General features: G+C 50.0%; 1 protein-coding gene across 1 annotated transcript in view; it reads left to right on the top strand.

Annotated features, from left to right (window-relative positions):
* BPI (bactericidal permeability increasing protein) overlaps positions 1-16,535 on the top strand; it is a 28,139-nt gene extending 11,604 nt beyond the window's left edge. Inside the window, exons 6-15 of the mRNA XM_080684807.1 lie at positions 505-568; positions 2,136-2,227; positions 3,993-4,169; positions 5,235-5,294; positions 6,591-6,758; positions 7,796-7,863; positions 10,009-10,051; positions 13,431-13,494; positions 14,477-14,553; positions 16,103-16,535. Of these exons, the coding sequence (XP_080540933.1) occupies positions 505-568; positions 2,136-2,227; positions 3,993-4,169; positions 5,235-5,294; positions 6,591-6,758; positions 7,796-7,863; positions 10,009-10,051; positions 13,431-13,494; positions 14,477-14,553; positions 16,103-16,141 (852 nt within the window). The 3' untranslated portion in view covers positions 16,142-16,535. The remainder of the gene's footprint in view (positions 1-504; positions 569-2,135; positions 2,228-3,992; positions 4,170-5,234; positions 5,295-6,590; positions 6,759-7,795; positions 7,864-10,008; positions 10,052-13,430; positions 13,495-14,476; positions 14,554-16,102) is intronic.
* The last annotated feature ends 6,863 nt before the right edge of the window (positions 16,536-23,398 follow it).

Raw genomic sequence — 23,398 nt, 5'->3', positions numbered from 1 at the left:
TTGTGAGTCATGTGAGGGGCAGGGAGGTCAGGGAGTGTCCGTCTGGCCATACTCAGCAACGGTGAGTGTGCCCAGGCTTGAGCAGAGGTCTGTCCCCTGTTCCCAGAAGCACAGACCAGAGAAGGTTGACACCGACCACCTCCTGTTTTTCACTACCTCATTCCATAAAGGATCTGAGGCAGCAAAAACAAATGGATAAATACAAACAACAAAAAAGTCCCACGTTAAAATAGAGAAAACATAAATACCCAATAAGAAAGTTCCACACTTGAGTAGTCAATAAAATGCAGACATGAAGATCATTCAGTCATATACAGTTACTATTTCCAAGCTACATGGTGGACTCTGAGCTTCCTGGTGGCCAAAGAGAAAAAGGAAACTGGATTAGTTCCATGATTTTCAAGGAAACATTCCAGGAAAGCAAGACATGTCCAGATCATTATTCTCAAAGAACATTTTACACTATGGGAAGTCCTCCCTGATCACTTCTTTTGTTCTCGCCAGATCTGCCAGGTAGTGACCAAGTCTGTGTCCTCCAAGCTGGAACCTTATTTCCAGACAATGCCAGGTGAGTGCTAGCTGGGGTCGAGGAGACCGAGGTAGAAGGGGTTGAGGGGTAGGGAGATAGGAAGAATGTGATGGAGCCTGGGCCTGGGTGTGAAGATTATTTTCAAATGGCAATCGACATTGGATCCCTATTGGGCCAGGTCCTTGTGGCAAGTCCAGAAGGGAGGTGGAAAAACACCCACTCAGCCCTAACTGGTTTGGCTCAGTGGATAGAGCGTCAGCCTGCGGACTCAAGGGTCCCAGGTTCGATTCTGGTCAAGGGCATGTACCTTGGTTGTGGGCACACACCCAGTAGGGAGTGTGCAAGAGGCTGATCGATGTTCCTCTCTCATCGATGTTTCTAACTCTCTATCCCTCTCCTTTCCTCTCTGTAAAAAATCAATAAAATATATTTTTAAAAAAAGAAAAAAAAGAAAAAAAGAAAGAAAAACACCCCCTCATTCTCCTATCCCTGCAACCAAATGCCCTCAGCTCTCTGAGGCCAGATACACATACTGTCCTGAGATCTGAGACTGATCGTTTTGCCTCTGTGGGCCTTAGTTTCCGTATCTTTGAAACAGAGACAACTCCCTCTATCCCCAAGTGCTTGGCAAACTGTGAAGAGCCCCAGTAGGTGGGGGAGGACTCCCCTGGCCGAGTGCTCACCGTGTGCCTTGCACCCCGTAGAACTGTCTCTTCATGTCCTCACAACACCTCACTGAGTTTGCATATCCTCCCAATTTTACCACGAGGAAACGGACTCAGAAAGGAGCCGTGACTTGCCCTGGGCTCCCCCCCGGAAGCCTGGTGTGGCAGACAAGTGCTTTATGCCCACCGATGATGCTTTACCTTGCTCCAGGCACCACCCAGCCCCTCCAGGGACAGAGCCCATCCTGGGAATGTTCAGTGCAGTTGCAGTGTCCAAGGTTTGGCCTCGCCAGGCAGGACAAATATGCTGGTTTTGAGTCCAGCTCCGTGCCATCTTGCCATCTTGGACAGGCTGCCATTTCTGAGCCTCTAACACAGGAAGAAAGGGCTAAAGGAGGGTCCGGTGTTTGTTTAATTTGTACTGTTTGCTGCTGGGAGACAGAGAAACCTTTCAGACCTGAGCCAGCCGGGGCTCAGCCTGGGGTATTACTGATGCTAATATCGGTGCCTTCTGGTGTTTGAGCCCCAACATGTACAGGGCATAGGGCATACACTTCTCACTTAGTCCTCTGGCACCATGAGCCACTGCTATCACCCCATTCTACAAATGACAAAAAGTGACTCAGAGAAGTAATAGGACATGTCCAAGGTCTTACAGAGTTTGATGCAAGCCCAGGTCTCTCTGCTCCTTTACCCTGTGTTTTAGCTTCATCTAGATTCTAGGGGCTGTTGGAAGAAGTGGGGGAAGATGATGGCTGTGAATGTGGGGTGTGGATTCATTTTCTTTTAAAGGGAACTCAGGGTGGGCTCCCTGGAGGAGGTGGAAACGGAACAAGCACTATAGTTCTTAATTCATCTTTAGGGGATGCTGACCCTGCATCAAAGTCCCTAAAGATACTGCCATAAGGACCCAGCTCATGGTCCGTCTTCTTTCCCTCTAGTGACAGCCAAAATAGATAAGGTGGCCGGGATTGATTACTCACTGTTGGCACCACCGACAGCCACAACCGAGACCCTGGATGGGCAGCTGAAGGTGAGACTTACACCAACAATCATATACTCTCACTCCTGGGGCTCCCCATCATCCTGGGAAACAAATCATACAAAGACTCCACCCCTTCCTCTCTGTTCTCAACCACCCTACATCCGAATCTTCTCCCTGCTCAGGCACGCTGGCCTCCTGTCATTCCTGGAACACACTCGGTCTGCTCTATCCCCGGCCTTGGCCCTGGCCACTCCTTCTGCTCAGGAGGCTCTCACCCAAAGATCCCCGGCTCTCCCTTCCTTCCTCCAAGTCTCTACTCAAATATCCTCTCTCCCGGGAGACGCCTTCTCAGACCACTGTCATGGAAACAGCTCCTTCCTCCTGCCCCCTATCTGCTTTATTTTTCTCAGCAGCATTTATTACTAACATGCACGTACAAACACATACACAGTCACTCACTCGGATTGAAAGAGCAGGGGCTGTGACTGCTTTGTTCTTTACTGTATGTGTAGCACCTAGAACTGTGCTTGGCATATAGTAGGTGTTTAATAAATATTTATTGAACGGGTGGATGCTGTGGAAGACAACCAAATGATGTTCTCTCACATCGATCTTCTCTCTCCCTCTCTCTCTCTCTCTCTCTCACCTCCCCCACCCTTCCCCTCTTTCTAAGATCAATGAGCATATCCTCAGGTGAGGATTTAAAAAACCAAAAAGAAATATTACCATTTTGTCATATTTGCCTCTGACTTTTTAAAAAATGGAACATTGTAGACATAAATAGCTCAGGCCCTCTTGGGCCTCTTCTCCAAACCCGCCCATCCCACCCTCCTGAGTTACTCACACTGAGGACGTTGGTGTATGTCCTTCTTGCCTACGTGTGTCTGTAATTCTTACACAGTATATTTTGTAGGCCTTTAAATTTCACATAAATAGTATCTGACCATATGTATTCATCTACAATTTGCTTCTTTAAATCTCAACATTATTATTTTTTAGCTAAATAGATTATTTGCTTTTGCTGTGTGTTGCTAAATTGCTCTTCAGAAACATATAAAAATATATTCTCTGAGCCTTTGAATGCTTTTACCATAAACTGGATTCTATGGGTTTAAAGTGCAAAAGTATATTGCCCAGGCGGCATTGCTCAGTGGTTGAGCGTCAACCTATGAACCAGAAGGTTATGGGGTCGAATCCCAGTCCAGGCACATGGCTGGGTTGCAGGCTCGATCCCCAGTGTGGGGTGTGCAGGAGGCAGCCAATCAATGATTCTTTCTCATCATTGATGTTTCTATCTTTCCTTCCCTTTCTGTTCCTCTCTGAAATCAATAAAAATATATTAAAAATAAAATAAAGTGCAAGTATACACACAACAGTTCACCTCTCTCTTTGAAATTGCTGCTAACTTGATGGATGAAAAAACACACACACAGAACCCATTGTTCGTTTAGTAGAATTTCTGTGCTTCCGGGCAAGGTTGAGGCAGAGCCAATGGAATGGTTGGGAGTGTGCTGCCCGGGTTCCATTCCGGCTCTGCCCCTTACCCGAGTGACCTGGGCCAGCCACTTCACCCCCTGTGCTGAGTGTGGGCTCCTGTAAGATGAGCATGATCGGACCTGCCTCACAGGGCTGGTGGGAAGGGCACGTGGACCGTGGCACCAGGAGACGCATGGTGCTATTGTTAGTTTCTGGCCATGGCTTTCTCCTCTGTGAACGTGGGGTTGGTATCCTCAACCCATTTTTCCTGGAATAAACATGTTGAATTATAATTCCTGAAAGATGCCCAGGCTCACTCTGTCGCCTCCACCCCCAGGGGGAGTTCTTCAGCCTGGCCCACCGCAGCCCCCCTCCCTTCGCCCCGCCAGCGCTGGCCTTACCCATGGACCATGACCACATGGTGTACCTGGGCATCTCGGACTATTTCTTCAATACGGCTGGGCTTGTGTACCAACAGGCTGGAGTTCTGAACCTGACCCTCAAGGATGACATGGTACGTCCGGATGGGCCGGGGGTGGATGTGGGAAGAGCAGCAGATGGTCTGGATTTGAGTCTGTGCACACTGGGGAGACCGAGGTCTGGATCCGAGTCAGCCATACCTGAGTTCGAATATTGATTGGCCCCCTCTTTTCCAGCTGGGTCACCTTCGGCCGGTTACTCCACCTCTCAGAATCTGTTTTCTCATCTGTAAAACACCAATAACAGTCTCTGCCTCCAAAGGGGGTGGTGAGGATTAAATGAGATATAAATGCATGGGAAGCACTCAGCACAGGCTTAGCATGTGGGAGTACTCGGTGAGTGCTCCTAGAAACAGCCAGCACTGACTGAGTCCTCCTTTATGTCAGGCTCTGTCATCCAGTCTCAGCATCATGTCACCGTTATTGTCCTCCTCCTCATTGTCTCTATATATTCATGGCTGAGTCCCGCTCTAGGACTCAGTTTACCCATCTGTAAAACGAAGAGATGGCCATCCTCTCCAGAGTCTAGGTGCAACCTGATCCCAACCCAGTCACCAACCACATGGGATTTCTCCTCTGCCACTCCTGGAAGAGATGTCATATTCTCCCTCTCCGTAGAGGTACCACAAGGATGCTGAGGCCCCACCTAACCCCTGTGGAAATAAATGAAGACCACCCGAATGAGAACTCTTTAGGGCAAGGGGGTCAGCCACCACTTGCATTTGGCAAAGACAGGCAGGGGGATGGGAAAGCTTTCTGCTGAATTTGGGGATGAGGGGAACACAAAGGTGTGTGCTTACGGAGCTTGTGGGGTGGGGAAGCTGCATGTGGGTTAACAGAAGCTGGGCATCCGATATGATTGGTTTAAGAGCATATTTGACTTTTTGGGGCAAAAAGAAATTGGGCAGCTGGCAGTCACGGAGCTGGTCCTGACTGTCCTGGGTTGGTTGCTGCAGAAGCCCTGGATCATTGTTCCATTGTCCTATAGGTCTGGCCATTGTGTTTGTATATTCCGTCTCTTGCCCTCATATGGAATTTGCCCCCCTAATCTAGAACATAATTCCCCATAATCTTTTTTTTTTCTTCTTCTCTTGCTACAGATTCCAAAGAAATCCAAATTCCATCTGACAACCAAGTTCTTTGGAACCCTCATACCCAAGGTAAGGGTCCCCCGTCCCCCCGCTGTGTCAGCTCATGCGTCAGCCCCGGGGGTGCTGGGAGGACAGGGCTCTGCTGAGCGGCCTGACAAGAGCCCCCTCCAGATCCAGGGTAGTCCAGCCTGAGAGGGTCGCAGTAGCTTGCAAAGCCCACCCCCAAACAGAAAGGCTCAGGTGTGAGAGTGGCTGTGTGCTGGGGGCCCTGGGCTGGGTATCCAGCCAGAAAGGCCATATCCCTGCCTTCCTGGGGCTCCTGTGTAGTGGAGAGAGAAAATGACTAGTCAGGCACCCAACACAATAAAAAAGAAATGCAGACTGTGATAAGTGAAGCCAACAGGTTGATAAGGTCGTTAGACAAGGCGGCTAAAGAAAGCCTCTGCTTCAAACAGCTCAGCTGCCATAATCAAATGCCAGACTGGGTGGCTTAAGCATCAGGAATTTACCTCTCACAGTTCTGGTCCAAGATCAAGGTGGCAGCTGATTCGGTTTTTGGTGAAGGCTCTCTTCCTGGCTGGGAGATGGCTGTCTTCTTGCCATGTCCTCAGATGGCCTTCCTGTGAGCACTTAGGGAGAGAGAGAGAGCTCTCTGGTGTCTCTTCTTATAGGGCACTAATCCTATCAGAGCAAGGCCCCACCCTTACGACTTCATGGAATTGCAATTACTTCCTTAAGGCCCCATCTCCAAATACAGCCACACTGGGGATTAGGAATTCGATATATGAATTTGGGAATGAGGGGGACACAAACATTCAGTCCTGAACAGCCTCTTCAGTGGTGATACTTCAAGGGGTAACTGATACGGTAGCTAAGGGAATTGTCTTGAAGCTTAATTTGCACAACAATCACATTATTTTTACTCAGACTTTGAGTTTACCTGGGGAGGATTGGAGGCCAGCAGAGATGGGGAGTCACCAAATCCCTCCTCCTTCCCCCTTGAAGCCACCACTGCTTTCTGAGGAGGTGACATTTGAACTAAGACCTGAGGGAAGGGAAAGAGCCAAACTAGGAAAGAATGGAGGGACAAGCATTCAGGGAGAGGGAACAGAGAGTGCAAAGGGTCTTGGGAAAACAGCAGGTCCTATTTGCGGAACAGGAGTCCCATGTGGCTGTGGCTGGCACTGGAGGTGTGTAGAGTAGGGTTGGCAGGGTTTCAGCTGCCAGATCATGCAGTCTTAGGGTTTAGTCAAAATGCCATAGGAAGACATTGGAGGTGTTTATGCAGGGCCAGGGCAAGACAGGGTTTAGAAACATTTAAGTAAAAGTGTCCCTTTTGTTGGTTGTCCCCACTGGGGGCTGCAGGTGGCCAAGATGTTCCCCAACATGAGCATGCAGTTCCTCATCAGAGTCTCTTCTCCACCGCACCTCACTGTGTCCCCTGCTGGCCTTGCCTGCACCCCTGCCCTGGAGGCCCAGGCCTTCGCTGTCCTCCCGAACTCCTCCTTGGCCCCTCTCTTCCTGCTTGGCATGGTAAGCTGTTCCAGGGTGTGGGCAGATGGGGAGCCCTGGACAGGGCTGAGAGCATGCCCTCGGGGTCAGGGCACCAGTGTGAATCCTGCCCAGATTCAAACCTGGACTCTGTAGCTCCAGGGCCTGTGACCAGAGCCATTACACTAACTGCTTTGGGCTCCTGCAGTCACTCATTCATTCAATTATTCATTCATCATTGGTTTGAAATATGTGTACTGTTTCTGACTCATTCACTCATATCTACAGTCATTTATGCATGTGTGTATTGTTCATTCACTTACTCATTCAATTATTCATTAGATTGCTAACTTGAAATATGCTAAATCTCTTCTGGTTTATACATGCATTATTATTCATTTATTCATTTACTTATACCTTGGTTCAATTGATCATTTGTATATTTTTTCTTTCATTCATTATGTATTCATCCACACATATCTTTGTTTATTCCTTCATTGGTGTGTTTAATCCCTCACTTATTCAAGTTTTTATTCCATTGTTGATTTGTGCACTCCTTCATTTGATCACTGTGTCACACCCTGAACATTTGGTGGCACCCACTCTGGCTGCTGGGAGTGAGGCCAGACTTTCTCCCCACCAGGAGGCACTCACAGGCCACAGGCAGGTCTGCGCAGTCTCAAACTGAGACCCATTTTCCCACTTTGCAGATTAAATGGGTTCTCACAGAGTTGCCCAAGGTCACGCAGACAGCGGGCAGGAACGCTGAGGCAGGAAGCTCGGTTTTCTGACTCACCAAATATTTGTTGAATGAATAAATGAATGAATGGCTGTGAGAATAGGGCTGGCCTATGGCCCGACTCACAAGTAGCTTGGGAACTCAGACATGGACTCAGAAGCTGGGGAGAAAATGGTACTTGGTCCCAGCCCAGGACTCATCAACAAGGAGGAAGTAAAAGGGAGGTCACCCCCCCCCCCCCGCAACACACACACACAAGCTGGCCCTCCCAGCTGTGGAGACCTTCCAGAGGCCCCAGGCCTTGGGCCAGCACCTCACCTCCTGGGTTGTTGCTTTGCAGAGCACGAACGCTTCTGTGGAGGTCGGCGCCATGTCCGACAGGCTTGTGGGGGAGCTCAGCTTGGGCAAGTAAGTGGGCCTGTGGGACAGGGGAGGGAGCTGCCCATTCATCCGTGGGGTCCATGGGCTAGCAATGACCTTACGGTGTGCCAAGTTCTATGCCATTGCTTTTCCGTTCACCCATCACATTGAAGCTTCAAACAGTGTGCAGAGGGCACAATGTTCCCATTTCACAGCCAGTGACACTAACACTCTGAGATGAAGTGACTTGCCGAGGCCACACGTCGTAGGGTAACCAGCCATGTCAGTTTGCCCGGAGTGTCCCAGGTTGGGCACTGAAGGTCCCTCGTCCCAGGCACCTCTCAGTTGTGGGCCAACTCGTGGCTGGGCAGTGCCGGCTGATGCCACTCCACACTGAACCACAGCAGCCCCCCCCACGCCCCGGCCTTCCTTGGCACTTGGAAAACCCACTTCAACTTCTTCACCCCCATCCTTGGGACTCTGTCAGTCCCCCCACCCCCGCCGCTCCCCGCTAGGAGACTGGGGTCCATGTGAACCCTGGCAGAGGAGGTGTGGGAGTGTGGTGTCTGACGTCCAGGCACCTGCATTTGAAGCGCAAGCTCTCCAAACGTCGGCGTCCCTGGCTGTAAAATAAGCCCAAGCATTGCTCTTTCACAGCAGCATTGTCAGGAGGATGAAATGAGGCATTAATATGTGTTGTTGTGTTTGGAACACTTCAAGGGATAAAAATAAGTGCTCGGTAAGTAAGAGGAAAAGAGAGATCCAGAAAAAGAGAAACGCAGAAATTGGAGGAGCGATAGAGAAAGAGAGACACTCAGAGAGAGGGACACCCACACAAAGGAAGAAAGGAAGAGACGTCAAGAGAGACAGAGCGTGAGAGACAGAGAGACAGAGAGACAGGCAGATGGGGAGACACATAAGAGGGAGTGTCTCAGGGAAAGACAGAGACACAAAAGGAGGAAGAGGGAGAGATAGAGGTGACACAAAGAAAAAGGACACCCGGAGAGAGTAGGTGCCATGGCCCCAACATTCAGACCTGGCATCTCCCTCTTAATCACAGTCACGCTGGTTAAATGGAGCCTTGAGCCAGGCTCCTGCCCGTGTCCTGCTTTGCCCTGGCACGGAGGTATCCTTAACCTTGACCTCGGTCCCTGAGGCCTCCATGCTGCTCATTTCTGTGACATCCTTTTGAGACGTGGTACTGCTTTGGAAACAGGTGGATTTAATTTTCCTTTCAACTCCCATTGGCCTCTCAGGTAGAGGAGCCAGAGAGGACGCAGCTGGGTGATGGCTGAGCACAGACTCCCTGAAATAATCCACAGGGCTGGGGTCCTGGGGCTCCTAAGTCTTGGTGAACAAGAGTCAGTTTTCAAACTTTGTACCATCAGTAATGGAGACAACAAAAGCTTTGGCGTCGGGGGACTTATTAGAAATCCTACTTTGCTCATGTTAGCTGTGTGGCCTTGGGCAGGTTATTGGACTTTTCTGAGAGTCAGTTTTCTCAGCTGTAACATGCGAGTGTGATGGCCCTTGCCTCTTGGGGTGTTACAGGAATTCATTGGGACAAAGTACTCAACATGGTGAATGATAGGGGTTCAATAGACGGCCATTTTCTTCTCCCTTTCTCTGAGATCACATTTAAAATGCCATAAAGGCTGTAAAGAGGAGATAGTTGATTGGCTCAGGCAATCGAAAAGTCCAAGGGTTTCAGGCAAGGGTGGATCAGGTGCTTAAGTGATGTCCTTGGGACTCTGACTCCCTCCATCTCTTGGCTCTGCTATCCCCTGTGCTGGCTTCCTTTTCCAGAGGGCTATCGCCAGGTGGTGACAGAGATGGTCACCAGCAGCTCCCTAAGTTTCCTGGAGAAACAAGAACATCTCATTGCCAATATTTCCAGCTGAGACCACCTCTCACTGGGCCAGCCATGAGTCACAGGGCCATTCCTGAAGCAATCACTGTGGCCAAGGAGGTGGAATCTGCCCCTTGGCCAGCCCGCCCCCAGCTCAGCACTGACAGTGTAGAGAATGGGTGGTTTCCCCAAAGGAAAATCAGGGGCTGTGACCAGAGGAAGGGGGATGACTACTGGGAGGGAAAACCGAGCAGCCTTCACCAGAGTGGTCCTTCCTCCCCAGTAACTGAATTCTCATACAGGTCAGGCAAATGGTGTCTCACCCGCCCCTCCCCTTCTCACAGGCTGCTCCTGGAACTGAAGCACTCAGACATCGGCCCCTTCTCGGTGAGTCTGAGGCCCTCAGAGGCTCCTTCATTCCCCTGATCTTGAGATAATGGTCCTGGAGACCAATGGGCTCATGACATCATTTCAGGAGGCCACTGGTCAGTTGCATGTGATTTGCATGTGAGGTAATGATGGGAGGAGCTTTGTTGCAGAGAGACCTGGGCTGGAATCTCTGTTCACTGTGGGCCTTGGGCAAGTCACTTTCCTTTCGGAACTTCAGCCCTTCCCCACAAGTCAGGGATAATCCTTCCCACTTGAGTTAATATGGTGAGGCTTAATTGGGATTAAATGTGCACAATCTGGTATGGAAAACCTGCCCAGTAAATGTCTGTTGAATGAACAAATGAATTACTTTACTGAGCACCTGCTATACGGCAGGCACTGCTCCAGATGTTGGGATATGCTCATGAAGAAGACAGGGAAGCAACCCCTTCTGGAGCTTTGCATCATAGTGGGAAAGCAGACAATACGAAAGGAAGATTACTTCAGTCAAGATCAGTATGAAAAACAAAATGGAAGTGGGGCAGACAGGGATGAGAAGGTTGAGGGTTAGACAGAGTGATGAGGGAAAGCCTCTCTGAGGAAGTGATATCTGGGCTGAGGAGCCAGCGAGGGGAAGATTGCTGCAGGCAGAAGAAATAGCAGGGACAAAGGCCCTGGGGCTGGCTCACCCGGGCCTTCTGGCTAGAGTAGATGGTGTTCGAAGGGCAGTGAGAAGCAATGAACAGTTTCATACAGAATGACATGATCTGATTGTACCTTGATGAAAGTTGCCGCAGGCTGGGATTAGGAGCATGGAGTTTGGGGACAAGGTTAGACCACATTAATAAATGGGGAGATGGGTACATTTGTCCATGGGAGAGACGAGGCCAGGAAGAAAGAGAAAGATGATAGATGTGGGACATGTACTTTGGAAGTAAGGTCAGACAGACTTTGTTTTTAATTTTGTAAAATATGTTTTTACTGACTTTAGAGAGAGAGGAAGGGAGAGAGATAGGTAGAAACATAAACATTGATTGGCTGCCTCCTGCACGCCCCTTACTGGGGATCGAGCCTGCAAACCGTGACCTCTTGGTTCATGGGTCGTCACTCAACCACTGAACCATACTGGCCAGGCCAGGCAAAACTTGATGAGAAATATAATGTGTGGGGTGAGGGAAAGGGCATTGAAGAATAACACCTAGATTTTTGGCTTGAGCAGCTGGGTGAGTGGCAGAGTCACTGAGATGGAGAAGGGCAGGTGGGAGGGAGAGGAGCAGGGTTCTCACCAGCCCAGGTAGATGATTCCACTACCTGGAATCCCCGACCATCATTAAGTAGACTCACCCCTGCCTCCCTCGCCCAAGGAGGGCACTGGTGGTGAGCTGCCCATGGAAGTAGCAGCTCAAATGCTCTTCAACAGCTGCCCTGAATGAGCATGACCCTGTGGCTCCCATTAGAAGCCACATCATGCTGATTCTGTCCACAGCGCCTTACTACACGTGGCCTCTCGGTGAACCCCTGGAGAACATTTCCTTGGATCTCTGAAATGCCCCAATACCCCACCAAGTGGGTGCCACCCCAAAGTCAGACCGTCCCAATGTCCCTCCAAATCTGATGGAACTCCAACCAGCCGTTTCCATCTGATGAGAGGTTACAACAACAACAAAAAGGGCTCAAAGCTACCTCACTGTATTCACATGGATTTACTGGTGCCAAGGCACAATAGTGTGATGACTCAGTGGGTAACCAACTGCTGCTTCTGCAGAAAATAAAAATTTTAAGTTCCTAGATTCTTGGGAAAAAGGGCACCATGTTTGATGAGCCCAGAGAATTACAGCCTGGGAAAGGAGACTCAATTGTTCCAGAAACAAAAATGTGCATAATTACAAGTTGTAAATGTCACCACTGCAGGCAATGCTCTTGAGGGTGTTACGTTATTGTTGACTTTTTTTTTCATTGCAAAAGCAAAACATATACAGTATAGAATAATCAGAACCTACAGGTTTACAAATGAAAGGAAATAAAAACCATTTCCTAATTTCCCCATTAGTTAATAATTTAAACTATATCCTTTCTTACCTTTTGTTATGTGTATTCAATAACAAAATGGAATTCTGTGGTTTCTACAGCCCACTTTTCCTTACTCGAAAAATATCATGAATATGTGATGATAATTATACTTCTACAATGTCATGCATAACAATTTGCATAGTTTCCTAGCATCAAAGTGCCACCATGTCCTCCAGATGGTTCCCCAAATGTGGACATGTAGGCTGCTTTTTAAAAAATTATTATCTCTCTATATAAAGAGGTAATATGTAAATTAGGCTGGGACTCTGTAATGGTCATGACCAGACAGGAGGAGGTTGCACGTGCAGGTGAGGCCTGGAGCGGAGACGGAGACAGAGGCAGGGGGGCCTGCCCGAGCCGGCCCTGGAGCAGACACAGGCAGGAGGGCCGGGGGACGCTGCGAGTGAGGTTCGGGTCCCGGCCCCCTGTGGGGTGCCTCCTTGCATGGGAATTTCAATCTTGCGCTGGGCCTCTAGTTACAGTATAATTGACATGCAATATTATATTAGTTTTCAGGTGTACAACACAGTGATTTGACATTTATATTCCTTACAATGTGATCACTAAGTCCAGTAACCGTCTGTCTCTGTGCCAAATTATCACACTATAATTGACTATAACCCCCTTCACCATTTTCACCCATCCCTCCTTCCCCCTCCCCTCTGGCAACCATCAGTTTGTTCTCTGTTTCTGTGAGTCTGTTATTGTTTTTGTTTGTTTTAGATTCCACATATACGTGAAATCATGCTGTATTGTCTTTATCTGTCTGACTTATGTACCTTCCAGGTCCATCCATGTTGTGGCAAATGGCAGAATTTCATTCTTTTTTTTTTTTTTTTACTGCTGCATAGTATTCCATTGTTTTGTTATATTCATCACTCTTTGAGCATCCTTGCATCTGTTTCTGCCCACATCCTAGTCACCTCCTCAGGATAAATGCCTTAGAGGCATGTTTGCAGCCCACCAAACACACACAGTTTTAAGGCTTTTGATGAACATTGCTGAATCGCCCTGGGGAAGGTTGAGCCAGTGTGCCCTCTAGCCCGCAGGGCCTGAGAGAGGGCACTTTCACATTTACATACTCTCTGCTGACCATCCTTACCTCTGCTTGCACCGTATAGTCTAGAACTTGCGTTACCACTGGAACCTTTAGAGTTAGAGATCACTCCCGTGACCTTGACCCGGCTGCAGAGTTTTCACATCACTTGGGTCCGTCCATCTCTCAGCCTTTTCCATCTGGGAGGTACCCTGTGTGGGAGGGAGGGTGATGGAAGACCACGACGCCTCCATGCCTTGACGTGGGTCCCGTCCTCCTTCTGGTTTCCAGGTGGAATTGCTGCAGGCCGTCATGAACTACATCGTGCCCACTACTGTGCTTCCCAAGGTTAACGGTAAGGAGCTTTGCTGAAACGCCTGATGTTTAGTCCTGGGAGAAGTAGTGGGGAGAGTTCCTAGAGCCACCTAACACCTGGCTCCAGTTGTGGGGGCTGAGGGGTGGTCACCTCAAATGAACCTCAGATGGCACCTGGCCCAGAATAGGAATGAAGAAAATGCAACTCCACGTGGGTGGCGTTCTTGTTAAGTGCCCATCCTATCCTTATGAGTGGGGGATTATTAATATCTCCAACTTTCATGGGAGGAGATCAGAGAAGTTAAATGACCAGGTCACAGAGCAGGTGAGAGATGGAGCTTGGGTTTCATCCCCTCTGAAGCCAGGGCCCTTGGTCTTTTTCCAACTCTGGGAGGAAGGCCAGGGAAGAAGGGTCTCAGCTAAGGTCTTACGCTCACCACACTGGTGAGCCTGCCGCTAACCTTGGCATAGCCAGGGGCGACGGTACACAGAGAGGCCCACATAACACGTGACTAGAATATTAAAAACAATAAATGAGGACAACAAATTATTATATGGAGTCTGACTCATCCTCCCACCTTGACACATGTAGCTTCATAATGACCTCGGAGACCAGGTTTGAATTTAGCATCCTTCTGAGTTCCAGTTCAGACGTGGTGGTGGCAGAAGAGCTGACCCCTGGCCACCGCCCATCTCTGCTTTTCTCCTAAACATTGAGGGGCTGCCTGCAACCACAAGCAGATACCCCCAATCACTGTCCACAGGCTGTCCACACCCGTGTGAGCAGCGCCCCTGGTTGCCACTCGGGCCTGGTGTCCGCTAGCAGGGTGCTCACCCTCAGCAGGGTGATCGTGGTCAGCAGGCCTACACAGGTCCTGGACATGAGCTTGGGTGATGGGGCGGGAATGTGAGGGTCCCAGGTTTCTCTCCAGTCCAGGGAGGCCACCCACCTGGCTCACTTGGGCCGCTTGCCCCATCTTCTCCCGTCTCCTCCCTGATCCTTTCCTGAACCTCCATTGCAGAGAGGCTGCAGAAAGGCTACCCTCTCCCGCTGCCCACCCACGTCCAGCTCTTCAACCTGGTGCTTCAGTCTTACCAGGTGAGTCCCAAAGGTCTCTTTTCACCCAGTCTCCACCACAACCGCAACCTGGTGCTGAAAAGCTTTCCCTCTGCAAGCCCCGGGCCAAGCACTTTCTACCCTCACAGCAGCCCTGGAAGGTGGGTGCGCTTGATAAACAGAGGAGGAAGACCAAGACTCAGGAATGCCACATGGCTACTGAATGACGTCCAGATCCAAATCCAGGTCCCTGCATATATTTTTTTGATTGAGTTTTTTAGACAGAGAGGAAGAGAGATAGAGTGAGAGAGAGAAGGACATGGATGTGAGAAATGTTGATCGGTTGCCTCCCACACGCACCCCAACCAGGGAGCCAACCTGCAACCTGAGCATGTGTCCTGACCGGGAATCGAACCAGCGACCTTTCGAATCAACTGAGTCACACCGGCCAGGGCCAGGTCCCTGCTTTTAACTGTGGGCTGCGTCATTCACACCCGACCCTTGGTAAAAATGGAACTCCCTCGGTGACATAGAGCCTCTTTTCTGAGGTGGCAGCATTTAATTATTGTTGCATGCCTCTTCATTTGCATCAGTGCCATACTACGCCTGTGGGTATGAAGCCTGGTCAGTGTCTGGCGAATTCAGATACCAGTACAGACCACCTCCTCCTGCCCTTCTCCCAGCCTGACCCCCAGCAGCATCGGGCATATTACCCCTTTCTTGGAAGCATTCTTCTTAGCTTCAAAGAGCCCCCTCTCCCTGTTTGCCAGCTGCCTCTCCCTGGGGCCTTCAGTCTCCTTTGCTGCCTCCTGCTTCCCCTTCCTTCCCTGAGGGAATTCCCCAGGGTTCCTGCCAGGCTCTGCCTTCCCCACTATGGGCTTTCCCTGGTCAAGTCCATCAACTCAGGCTCAGCAGCCACCTTTATGCCACCCCGAGGCCCTAACATGCTTGAGCGAAGCTGATCACTCTGCAACAAACCATCACGTCCTGTTGCACTCCTTACCTTAGTCAATGTCTTTCCTCAGAACCCCGTGGCCCATGGGAAACCCTCATCACCCAGATTCCTTGCCCTCCCTCATTCCCAACGTCCAAGCAACCCCCATCTCTTTAGACTGAGGAACTAATAGGGCTAAGAGACTGTGGAAAAGTAGCTGAGAGAGCAGAGAAAACACATCTCCTATTTGCCCACCTTTCCCCAAGTTCATCCTTAAAAGAAATAATGACTCCATGGCACCATTTCCTTTCTTCATGTATGAAAGTTCTGAGTCAAGGGCAGGAAGGAGCGTGGGGAAGTGGGTTGGCAACCTTGGCTGGAACAAGGGCCCCCTTGAGCTGCCATGAGGCCGGGGTGACAAATGAAGGCTCCGGAGCTGCCCGGGGGTCTGCACGTCTGAGAGCTGCCTACACATTCACAGGCGTTGTGATGTGCGACCCCAGAGGCGTGACCCCGAGGGCCCCCTCACTCCTGCCTTTCTGTCAGCAGACAGGCCCCACTCTGCCCTCTCCCAAAGTTTTCTTCTAACAACCCAGCAGCCCGCCCTCACCACAGGGGTGCACTTCCAGCTGTTGACAGCGTTCTGTCTCTTCCTAGAACTTCCTGCTGTTTGGAGCGGATGTTCTCTACAACTGAAGTCGCCATCGGTGCTGGGGCTGTCGGCACACCAGCCGATGAGGGGTGGTCAGCCCTGTTCCTGGCAGGCCCGTGGCACCTTTCTCCAGGCGGCCCTCTAGCTCTTGACCCAGAGACCCTTGCAAACTTCTCTTAACTCAGGTTTAGAAATGACCTGAGCATGGAGAGCCTGTTGCCTGGGAAAGTGTGTGGTGTGTATTTTAGGGAGTATGAGCTTCTTTCAAAAGCTCAGCCTGCCCAGACATTTCCTCCAGGAATTGCATTTCAGTTGTGTAACCACAATATGTCTCTTTGTGCTTCACACACACACACACACACACACACACACACACACACACACAAACACACAGAGAACGAAAAAGAGAAACACCTGGGTTTTTTAAATGTGGAATTCTGTGTGATGGTATTGTTTCTTGTTTTACGTCCATTCATTCATTCATTGGTTGTACCCAGCATGGCCTGCAGCATCCGTGTATGGCACAGATACAGTCACCTCTTTATTTTTCTAATTACTATCTTGGGGCCCCACATGCCTCTGTTAGCAAAAAGTGACATTGTTCCTCTTTGGACACTGGCTAAAAGTCCAGAGGGAGTCTCGCTTCCTCATGTCAGAGAGTGCTGTGTAGGTGGGTCCACTGGGCTGTTGTTCCTACCACTGCCACCTGGTGTCGCTGTTGAACAGCTATCCTGCAAAGCCTGTGTTCCCTGCCCCACACTTGGGCCCAAGGATGATGGTTCCCTTAATCTATGCTCTCCTCTCCTGCCCGACCATTAGGCCCAAAGCAGAACTGGGCCAGGGGACAGAGGCCATTGAAGTTTTCAGTCAATTGCATTTTCAGCTGCCATTAGCCCTTCCCCATGACGTTCCAGGCTGGCGTGGAAGCCGGATCACCAGTCCAGACAGTCCTTGAACTCGTAGTGAGTCTCCTCCGGGGCTTCAGGATACTTCCTGCCATGGAACATCAGGTGTGGCTGTCCCAGACCATTAGATGAGCTCTGATAGCATTTTATTTAAAATTCGTTGAGCATTTCTGGAAGGCCTCTTTGAGCTGCTGACGTTTGGTCTGTGACCAGAAGGGTGTGGAAGAGTTTGAAACAGTCAGTGGGGTGTGGGGCAACACGACCAGATTTAGCTTTTAAAATGTTTTGTTGTGACTGCTGAAAGCATTGGAGGGGCAAGAGTGGAGGGCGGTGGGCACAAGTTAGGAATCTGCTGTTCAGACTTCATCCAGGCCGGCTTTAATAAAAATAGACAAAAGCGTTTGTAGGGATGAAAAAGCTGATAAAAGGTGTTTTTAAAGAAAAATGTACACACTTCTGCTAACATCATCAATCCTCTGACAAATGGAGGTAGAGGCTCCGGGGCCACAGGGGAAGGGAGGGTCGTTGATCAAGCACAGCACATGAACTGCTTTATTTAATCCCACGGCATGCTCATCCCCCAAAATGGGAAGTGGCCAGTCCTCTTAGATTGAGTCACTCTCCCTGGATCAACAGCTTGCCAGTGGCAGAGCTGGATTCCCACCCCCTCTGCCCTCAGAGCCCACGCTCTTTCCACTCCTCCCAGGTGTCAAAATCTGTCTGTCTGATGCTTGGGATGTGCAAGGCAGAACTACCAAGTTCAGTTGTACCGGTTGTGCACTGTAAACAGGTGTCAGGGTCGGGGAACAAAATCCTTTCCCTAGTTTGTCCACCAAGAGGATGCACCATTTCCCACTTGCCTAGTGGAGGCTCTGAAATGGAACAGAAAAGCGGCCAGTGAGGCTGGAAGGAAGAGCATGAGTGGGAACACAACACAGATGAGCAGGGAATGACACAATGCAATTCACGTTTTAAAGGACCCCTCTGGTTGGAATCGGGAGCAGAGCTGGTAAGTACAGGGACACAGCCCTGCCCCCCGCCCCCACCTTCACCTCACCTCCCACCATTCTCTTTGGACATAGTTGCCTCCCTGCCCCCCATCCTCTACTCTCCAAAACACTCAGGCAGCCCCTGTCCCACTGTATAGAAAAAAAAAAGCAGTATTTTTTGAACCTAAGGACTGGAGTAGAACACACTGTGCCCTGGGGACCGCTCTCTAGTGGCTGAGAAATAGGCAGTTGCTTGGAGGTGTGATCTGAGGAGCATTCCCCAAGACAACCTGAGTTATCTGCCAGGCTGCCTACAGAACCCCCATCAGGGCAGCTTCTCCCTTCAGGCGGTGCTGGCTCCGCAGGCCTGCTGACTGCTGGTTTCCTTGGGGGATGTTGAAAGTGCTCTCAAATCAGATCATTGGGATAGTTGCACAAGTCTGTAAATATAGCAAAACCACTGAACTGTACACTTTACATGGGTGAGTGCTGTGGTATGTGAAATATATGTCGATAAAGCTGTTAAGAAGCAGGAACAATTGCTTACACCAGGCTTCCTAAAAGCTCACCATTTCATCAGCTTCCTTTGGGGGTTACGTGTTGCCCTCTGGGGTTCCTTTTGGAAAGGGAGACATGAAATATGATGGAGGGGTGCCCTATGTGCAGAGACTAACACCGTGCTCAGCATTTCGCCACATCCCGTTAGAGGCCATGAGTGCCCCAGCCCTGGGCCAATCTCTTCACATTTATTATCTCATCTAACCCTCACGACTCTGAAAGTAGACAAGGGGTCCCCATTTCCGGATGCAGAGTCTGAGGTTTAGGGAGGTGCTGTGGCCCGCTCCAGGTCACTCAGAGCTTGGGCTAGGGAGCACCAGGTCCTAGTTTCAAAGTCTACGCAGCTCTGCACGGCTGCACAACTGTCCAGATGTTACTTTCCCTCTCCCATCCCCTATTTCTTCCTCTGAAAAGTAGAAGGAAAACCTCACCTTTGTCTTTGGGGTGAGGTTGTTGGGAGGAATCGGTGGTATTATTAATAAGCTCATGGCATGGTGGTTATGAGCTGCGCTCCCAGACACTGTGGGTTCAAATCCCAGCTCTGCTATTTATCAGCTGGGTGAACCTGGGCAATTAACTCTCTGGGCTTGGATTTTTCTTATCTGAATCATAATAATACCTACCTCACAGGGTGGTTATGGGAATCAAATATATGTGCAATCTGTGGGTCCGGGACCTGACAAGTGGTAATCAAAGTTAGCTCTAAATATGAGTAAATCCAGTAAATCCTTCTCTCTATACTATAAGGACTTGTCATCGTTGCAGTTCCAATGCCTGGCATATTATAGGTGCTCAGTAAATATTTACTTTCAAAATCACCTAGGATTTGAATTCATGTCTGAATTCATAGTGACTCTAAGCCACTGTGTCAGTGATTCTCAGAGAACAATCCAGAGCTGCCTGCCTGGATGGCCAGAAAGCAGGGCTCAGGGCTGGGCCCACAGTGTGACTTGGGCCAGTCTTCTCCCCCTCTCGGTTTCAGTTTCACCATCTGTAGAAGCAAGGGCCCTCTGGAATTCCGGGAAAGGAATCCAATAAAGTGAGCTCTGGCAAATATTAAAGAATTTCTGGCTGAGAAATTTTCATTTTAACAGAAGCTCCTTAGGGTCCCCAAAGCTATCAAGACCCAGTGAAATTGAGGCCACTGCTGGGATTTTAGATGCTGCCAATTGCAGGGACAAAGGGGATGGGGAGGGAGAGATGGGAGGGTTCTCAGGTTCCTTGGGGTCCCCCTGGGGTGAGGGGCTGTGTATCCATTCGGACAGCCCTGCTCAAGTGGGTCTCCTAGCATCCCAAGTAGGTGATACACAAGCTTTAAACCACACTGGATTGTCACTGACATTCCTATTTTTCTTCTGTACATCCACATGCCTCAGGGCTCGTGTGTGTGTGTGTGTGTGTGTGTGTGTGTGTGTGTGTGTGTGTGTGTGAGAGAGAGAGAGAGAGAGAGAGAGAGAGAGAGAGAGAGAGCGCTAGGAGAGGGGCTGCCAACAATATTAAAGCCTCAAATTCAAAGTACCCTACTGAGATCCAGAACCACAGGTCTTCATAACATCTTTGTCTTCCAGCAAGAGCTGATGCTCTCAGGAGTGTGGGCACCGTCAGGGGAAAGTGCACTGAAAATAGAAGTGAAGAACTGCGAACTTGGAGCTCATTTAGTCCCTGTACTCAAAGCACGGTCCAAGATCAGCACCACCTGAGAGCTTGTTAGAAATGCAGAGTCGTGGCCCCCAAAGGAATCTCCTGCATCAGAATTTGCATTTAAACAAGATCCCTGGTGTATATATACCACATCCGTATCCATTCATCCATCCATGGCACTTAGGTTGTTTCTCGATCTTGTTGTGAATAATGCTGTAATGAACATGGGGGTGCCGATATCTCATCCATATCCTGTTTTCATTTCCTTTGGATAAATACCCAGCCCTGGAATTGCTGTGTCACATGGTAGTTCTATTGTTAATTGTTTAAGGAACCTCCATACTGTTTTGCATCGGGGCTGCACCAATGTACAGTCCCACCAACAGTTCACGGGAGTGTCCTTTTCTCCGCATGCAGTAGTTGTGTGGTATGTGTATACAACGGAATGCTCTGCAGCCACGAGGGAGAAGGAGAGCCTGCCATTTGCAACACATGGATGAAAGTTGAGGGCATTGTGCTAAGGGAGATAAGTCAGACAGAGAAAGACAAAAACTGTATGATCTCACTTACAAATGGAATTTTAAATAGCCAAGCTCATAAAAACAGAGAGTAGACTGATGGTTACAAGGACTGGGGGTGGGTGAGTAGGAGAGATGGTGTTCAAGGCGACTTAGAACTAGTAGATAAATAAGTCCTGGAGATCTAATACATGGCAGAGTGATTAGAGACAACACCACTGTATTATGAACATTAAAGTTGCCAAGAGACTAGATTGTAATTGTTCCCACCACCAAAACCAAAATGATCATTATATGACGGATAGAGGTGTCAGCTCATGCTACAGTGGCCATCATATTACAACTAAAGGCCCGGTGCACGAAATTCATGCATGATTAGGGTCCCTAGGCCTGGCCGGTGATCAGGGCTGATCTGCAGGGAGACTGGCATGGCGATCGGGAGGGGGGGGGGGTGGGGAGAGGTAGTGCCTGCTGGCACCTGCCTTGACTGGCCTGGGGACTGCGGGCTGGGGGCAGCTCCTGTGTTGAGCGTCTGCCCCCTAGTGGTCAGTGCACATCATAGTGACCAATCGTTCCACCGGTTGTTCTGCTGTTCGGTCGATTTGCATATTAGACTATTATTATATAGGATATGTAAATATATCAAATCAACAAGTGATATGCCTTACCCTTATAGGTCAATTATATTGCAATAAAAATACACTTAAAAAATAAATAAACAGGAGCCCTGGAGGATTCAAGAAATGCTGTCCTGGTCCAACACCGTCATCTGTACTTGGAGGGAAAGTGGGAATCGGAGAGGGGCATGGTTGGCCCCATGTCACACAGCCCATCAGCAGAGGGGCCCAGACAAAGACACAGGCTCCCTGGCTGTCTGTGCTTCCCACTGCAAGCAGTTCCCTCCTCCACAAAACCTCCGCGTGACCTTCAGGGTCCAGCAGAATGTCAGCTCTCCACAAGGGCTTTCTCAGTGGCCCCGAGACTCTCTTTGTGGCATTCGTTTCTGCGTATTTTTAGTTCTCTCTCTCCCAGCCCACTGTCCCTGTGCGAGACCTGCGGACTTTGGAAAAGAATTCAGAGCTCTCCACAAGAGAAAGGCGTTTGCTACAAAAGATCCGCACACTAATTGTGCCAATTAGGGTCCAGGCAGGAAACCGGAATCCAGCTCAGATGACTCTCGAGATTCAAATGAAGAGGCTGGGAGAAAGGCTTAAGGAAACTGGTGAAGGAAGTTGTGGCCCCAGGAACTGGCATCTCTAAGCTTGAAGAGCAAAAATGGAGTCGGGGCGTCCAAGCCCAGTGAGGGCTGAAGACTGGTGAGGGGCTCAGGGGTGGCACAACCATAGCCAGAACTCTCTGACCACCTGTGGCTGAGCCCAACTACAGGTGGGGAAACTGAGTCACAGAGTGCCCAAAGTACCCCGTGGGAGAGTTAGGGTTCACACCCAGGCCATCTGGTCCCAGAGTCCACACCCTTGACCGTGCACTATGTTCTGCTGTATGTTCATTCACTCTTTATTTATTTTTTTATTTTTTTAAAATATATTTTATTGATATTTCACAGAGAGGAAGGGAGAGGGACAGAGAGCAAGAAACATCGATGAGAGAGAAACATCGATCAGCTGCCTCCTGCACACCACCCACTGGGGATGTGCCCGCAACCAAGGTACATGCCCTTGACCGGAATCGAACCCAGGACCCTTCAGTCCGCAGGCTGACGCTCTATCCACTGAGCCAAACTGGTTTCGGCTGTTCATTCACTAAACAACTATCTCCTACATCTACTCAGTATTCCAAGCACTGTGGTTTCCAAATTCTGGGTTTTCTAAATTCTTTTCAACCTTTGTAATCAGAACACAGTAAATATTGTTCTTTTGAAAGGGGGAGCATGTTCACTGCTGTGGGACTTCCTGGTGACAGGGCGGTGGCAGCTGTGGCTTTCACAGAAGTGGGTGGACAGCCTGGTAGGAGGAAGGCCCGGGGGTTCTGACCAGCACTGGGGTCACACTGCTGCTGGGGGCCCTGATGAGTCACCAAGGCACCCTGAGCAGGGGGAGCACCCATGAGGGTGGAGGCCTGGCCCGAGGCCACATGGCATGCTGGCCAGGCAGGTCTAAGGTCCAATGTTTGCACCGTGGGAATTCCCCCAGCCCCCACAAATGGCCCCCAGCCTGGGACATCCTCCAATTGCCACCAGAAGATGAACCCCTATGCCCCATGGGGTCCTCACTCTCACACTGTCCTCTCCCCACTCTCCAAGGGTGAAAGGGCCCAGGGGAGTCACCTGCCCTGTCCTCATTCTACAGAGGGAAGCTGAGGCACTGGAGGACACAAGGCTTGCTGAGGGTCCCAGGCCAGGCAGGGCTGAGCCAGGTTGGGACACTGGTTTCCTGACTCCCAGCAAAGGACCGGTCCCCAGCCCGGCAGGCTGAGCCCAGGAAGCAGAAGCCCCCAGGATGGCTGAGTCCTCTCAACCCTGCCTCCAGGAGCACCGGGGCGGAGCTGAGAGGCCTGGGCTGTGTGCTCAGCGTGGGAAGTTCCCCTCTTAATCCCAATTCTAGTGCCTTTCGTGACCCGTGACCCGCTGGGAAGACACTGTCACCTCATCCCATTTGATTGGTTGAGGCAGTCACAAAGACCCGCCCAGTTTCAAGGGCGGGCACAGAGACTCCCGCTTTGGATGGGAGGAG

This window comes from Plecotus auritus, assembly GCF_963455305.1.
Source record: "Plecotus auritus genome assembly, chromosome: 8".
NCBI classification, from domain to species: Eukaryota; Metazoa; Chordata; class Mammalia; order Chiroptera; family Vespertilionidae; genus Plecotus; species Plecotus auritus.
This window is presented reverse-complemented; position numbering and strand designations above follow the sequence as displayed.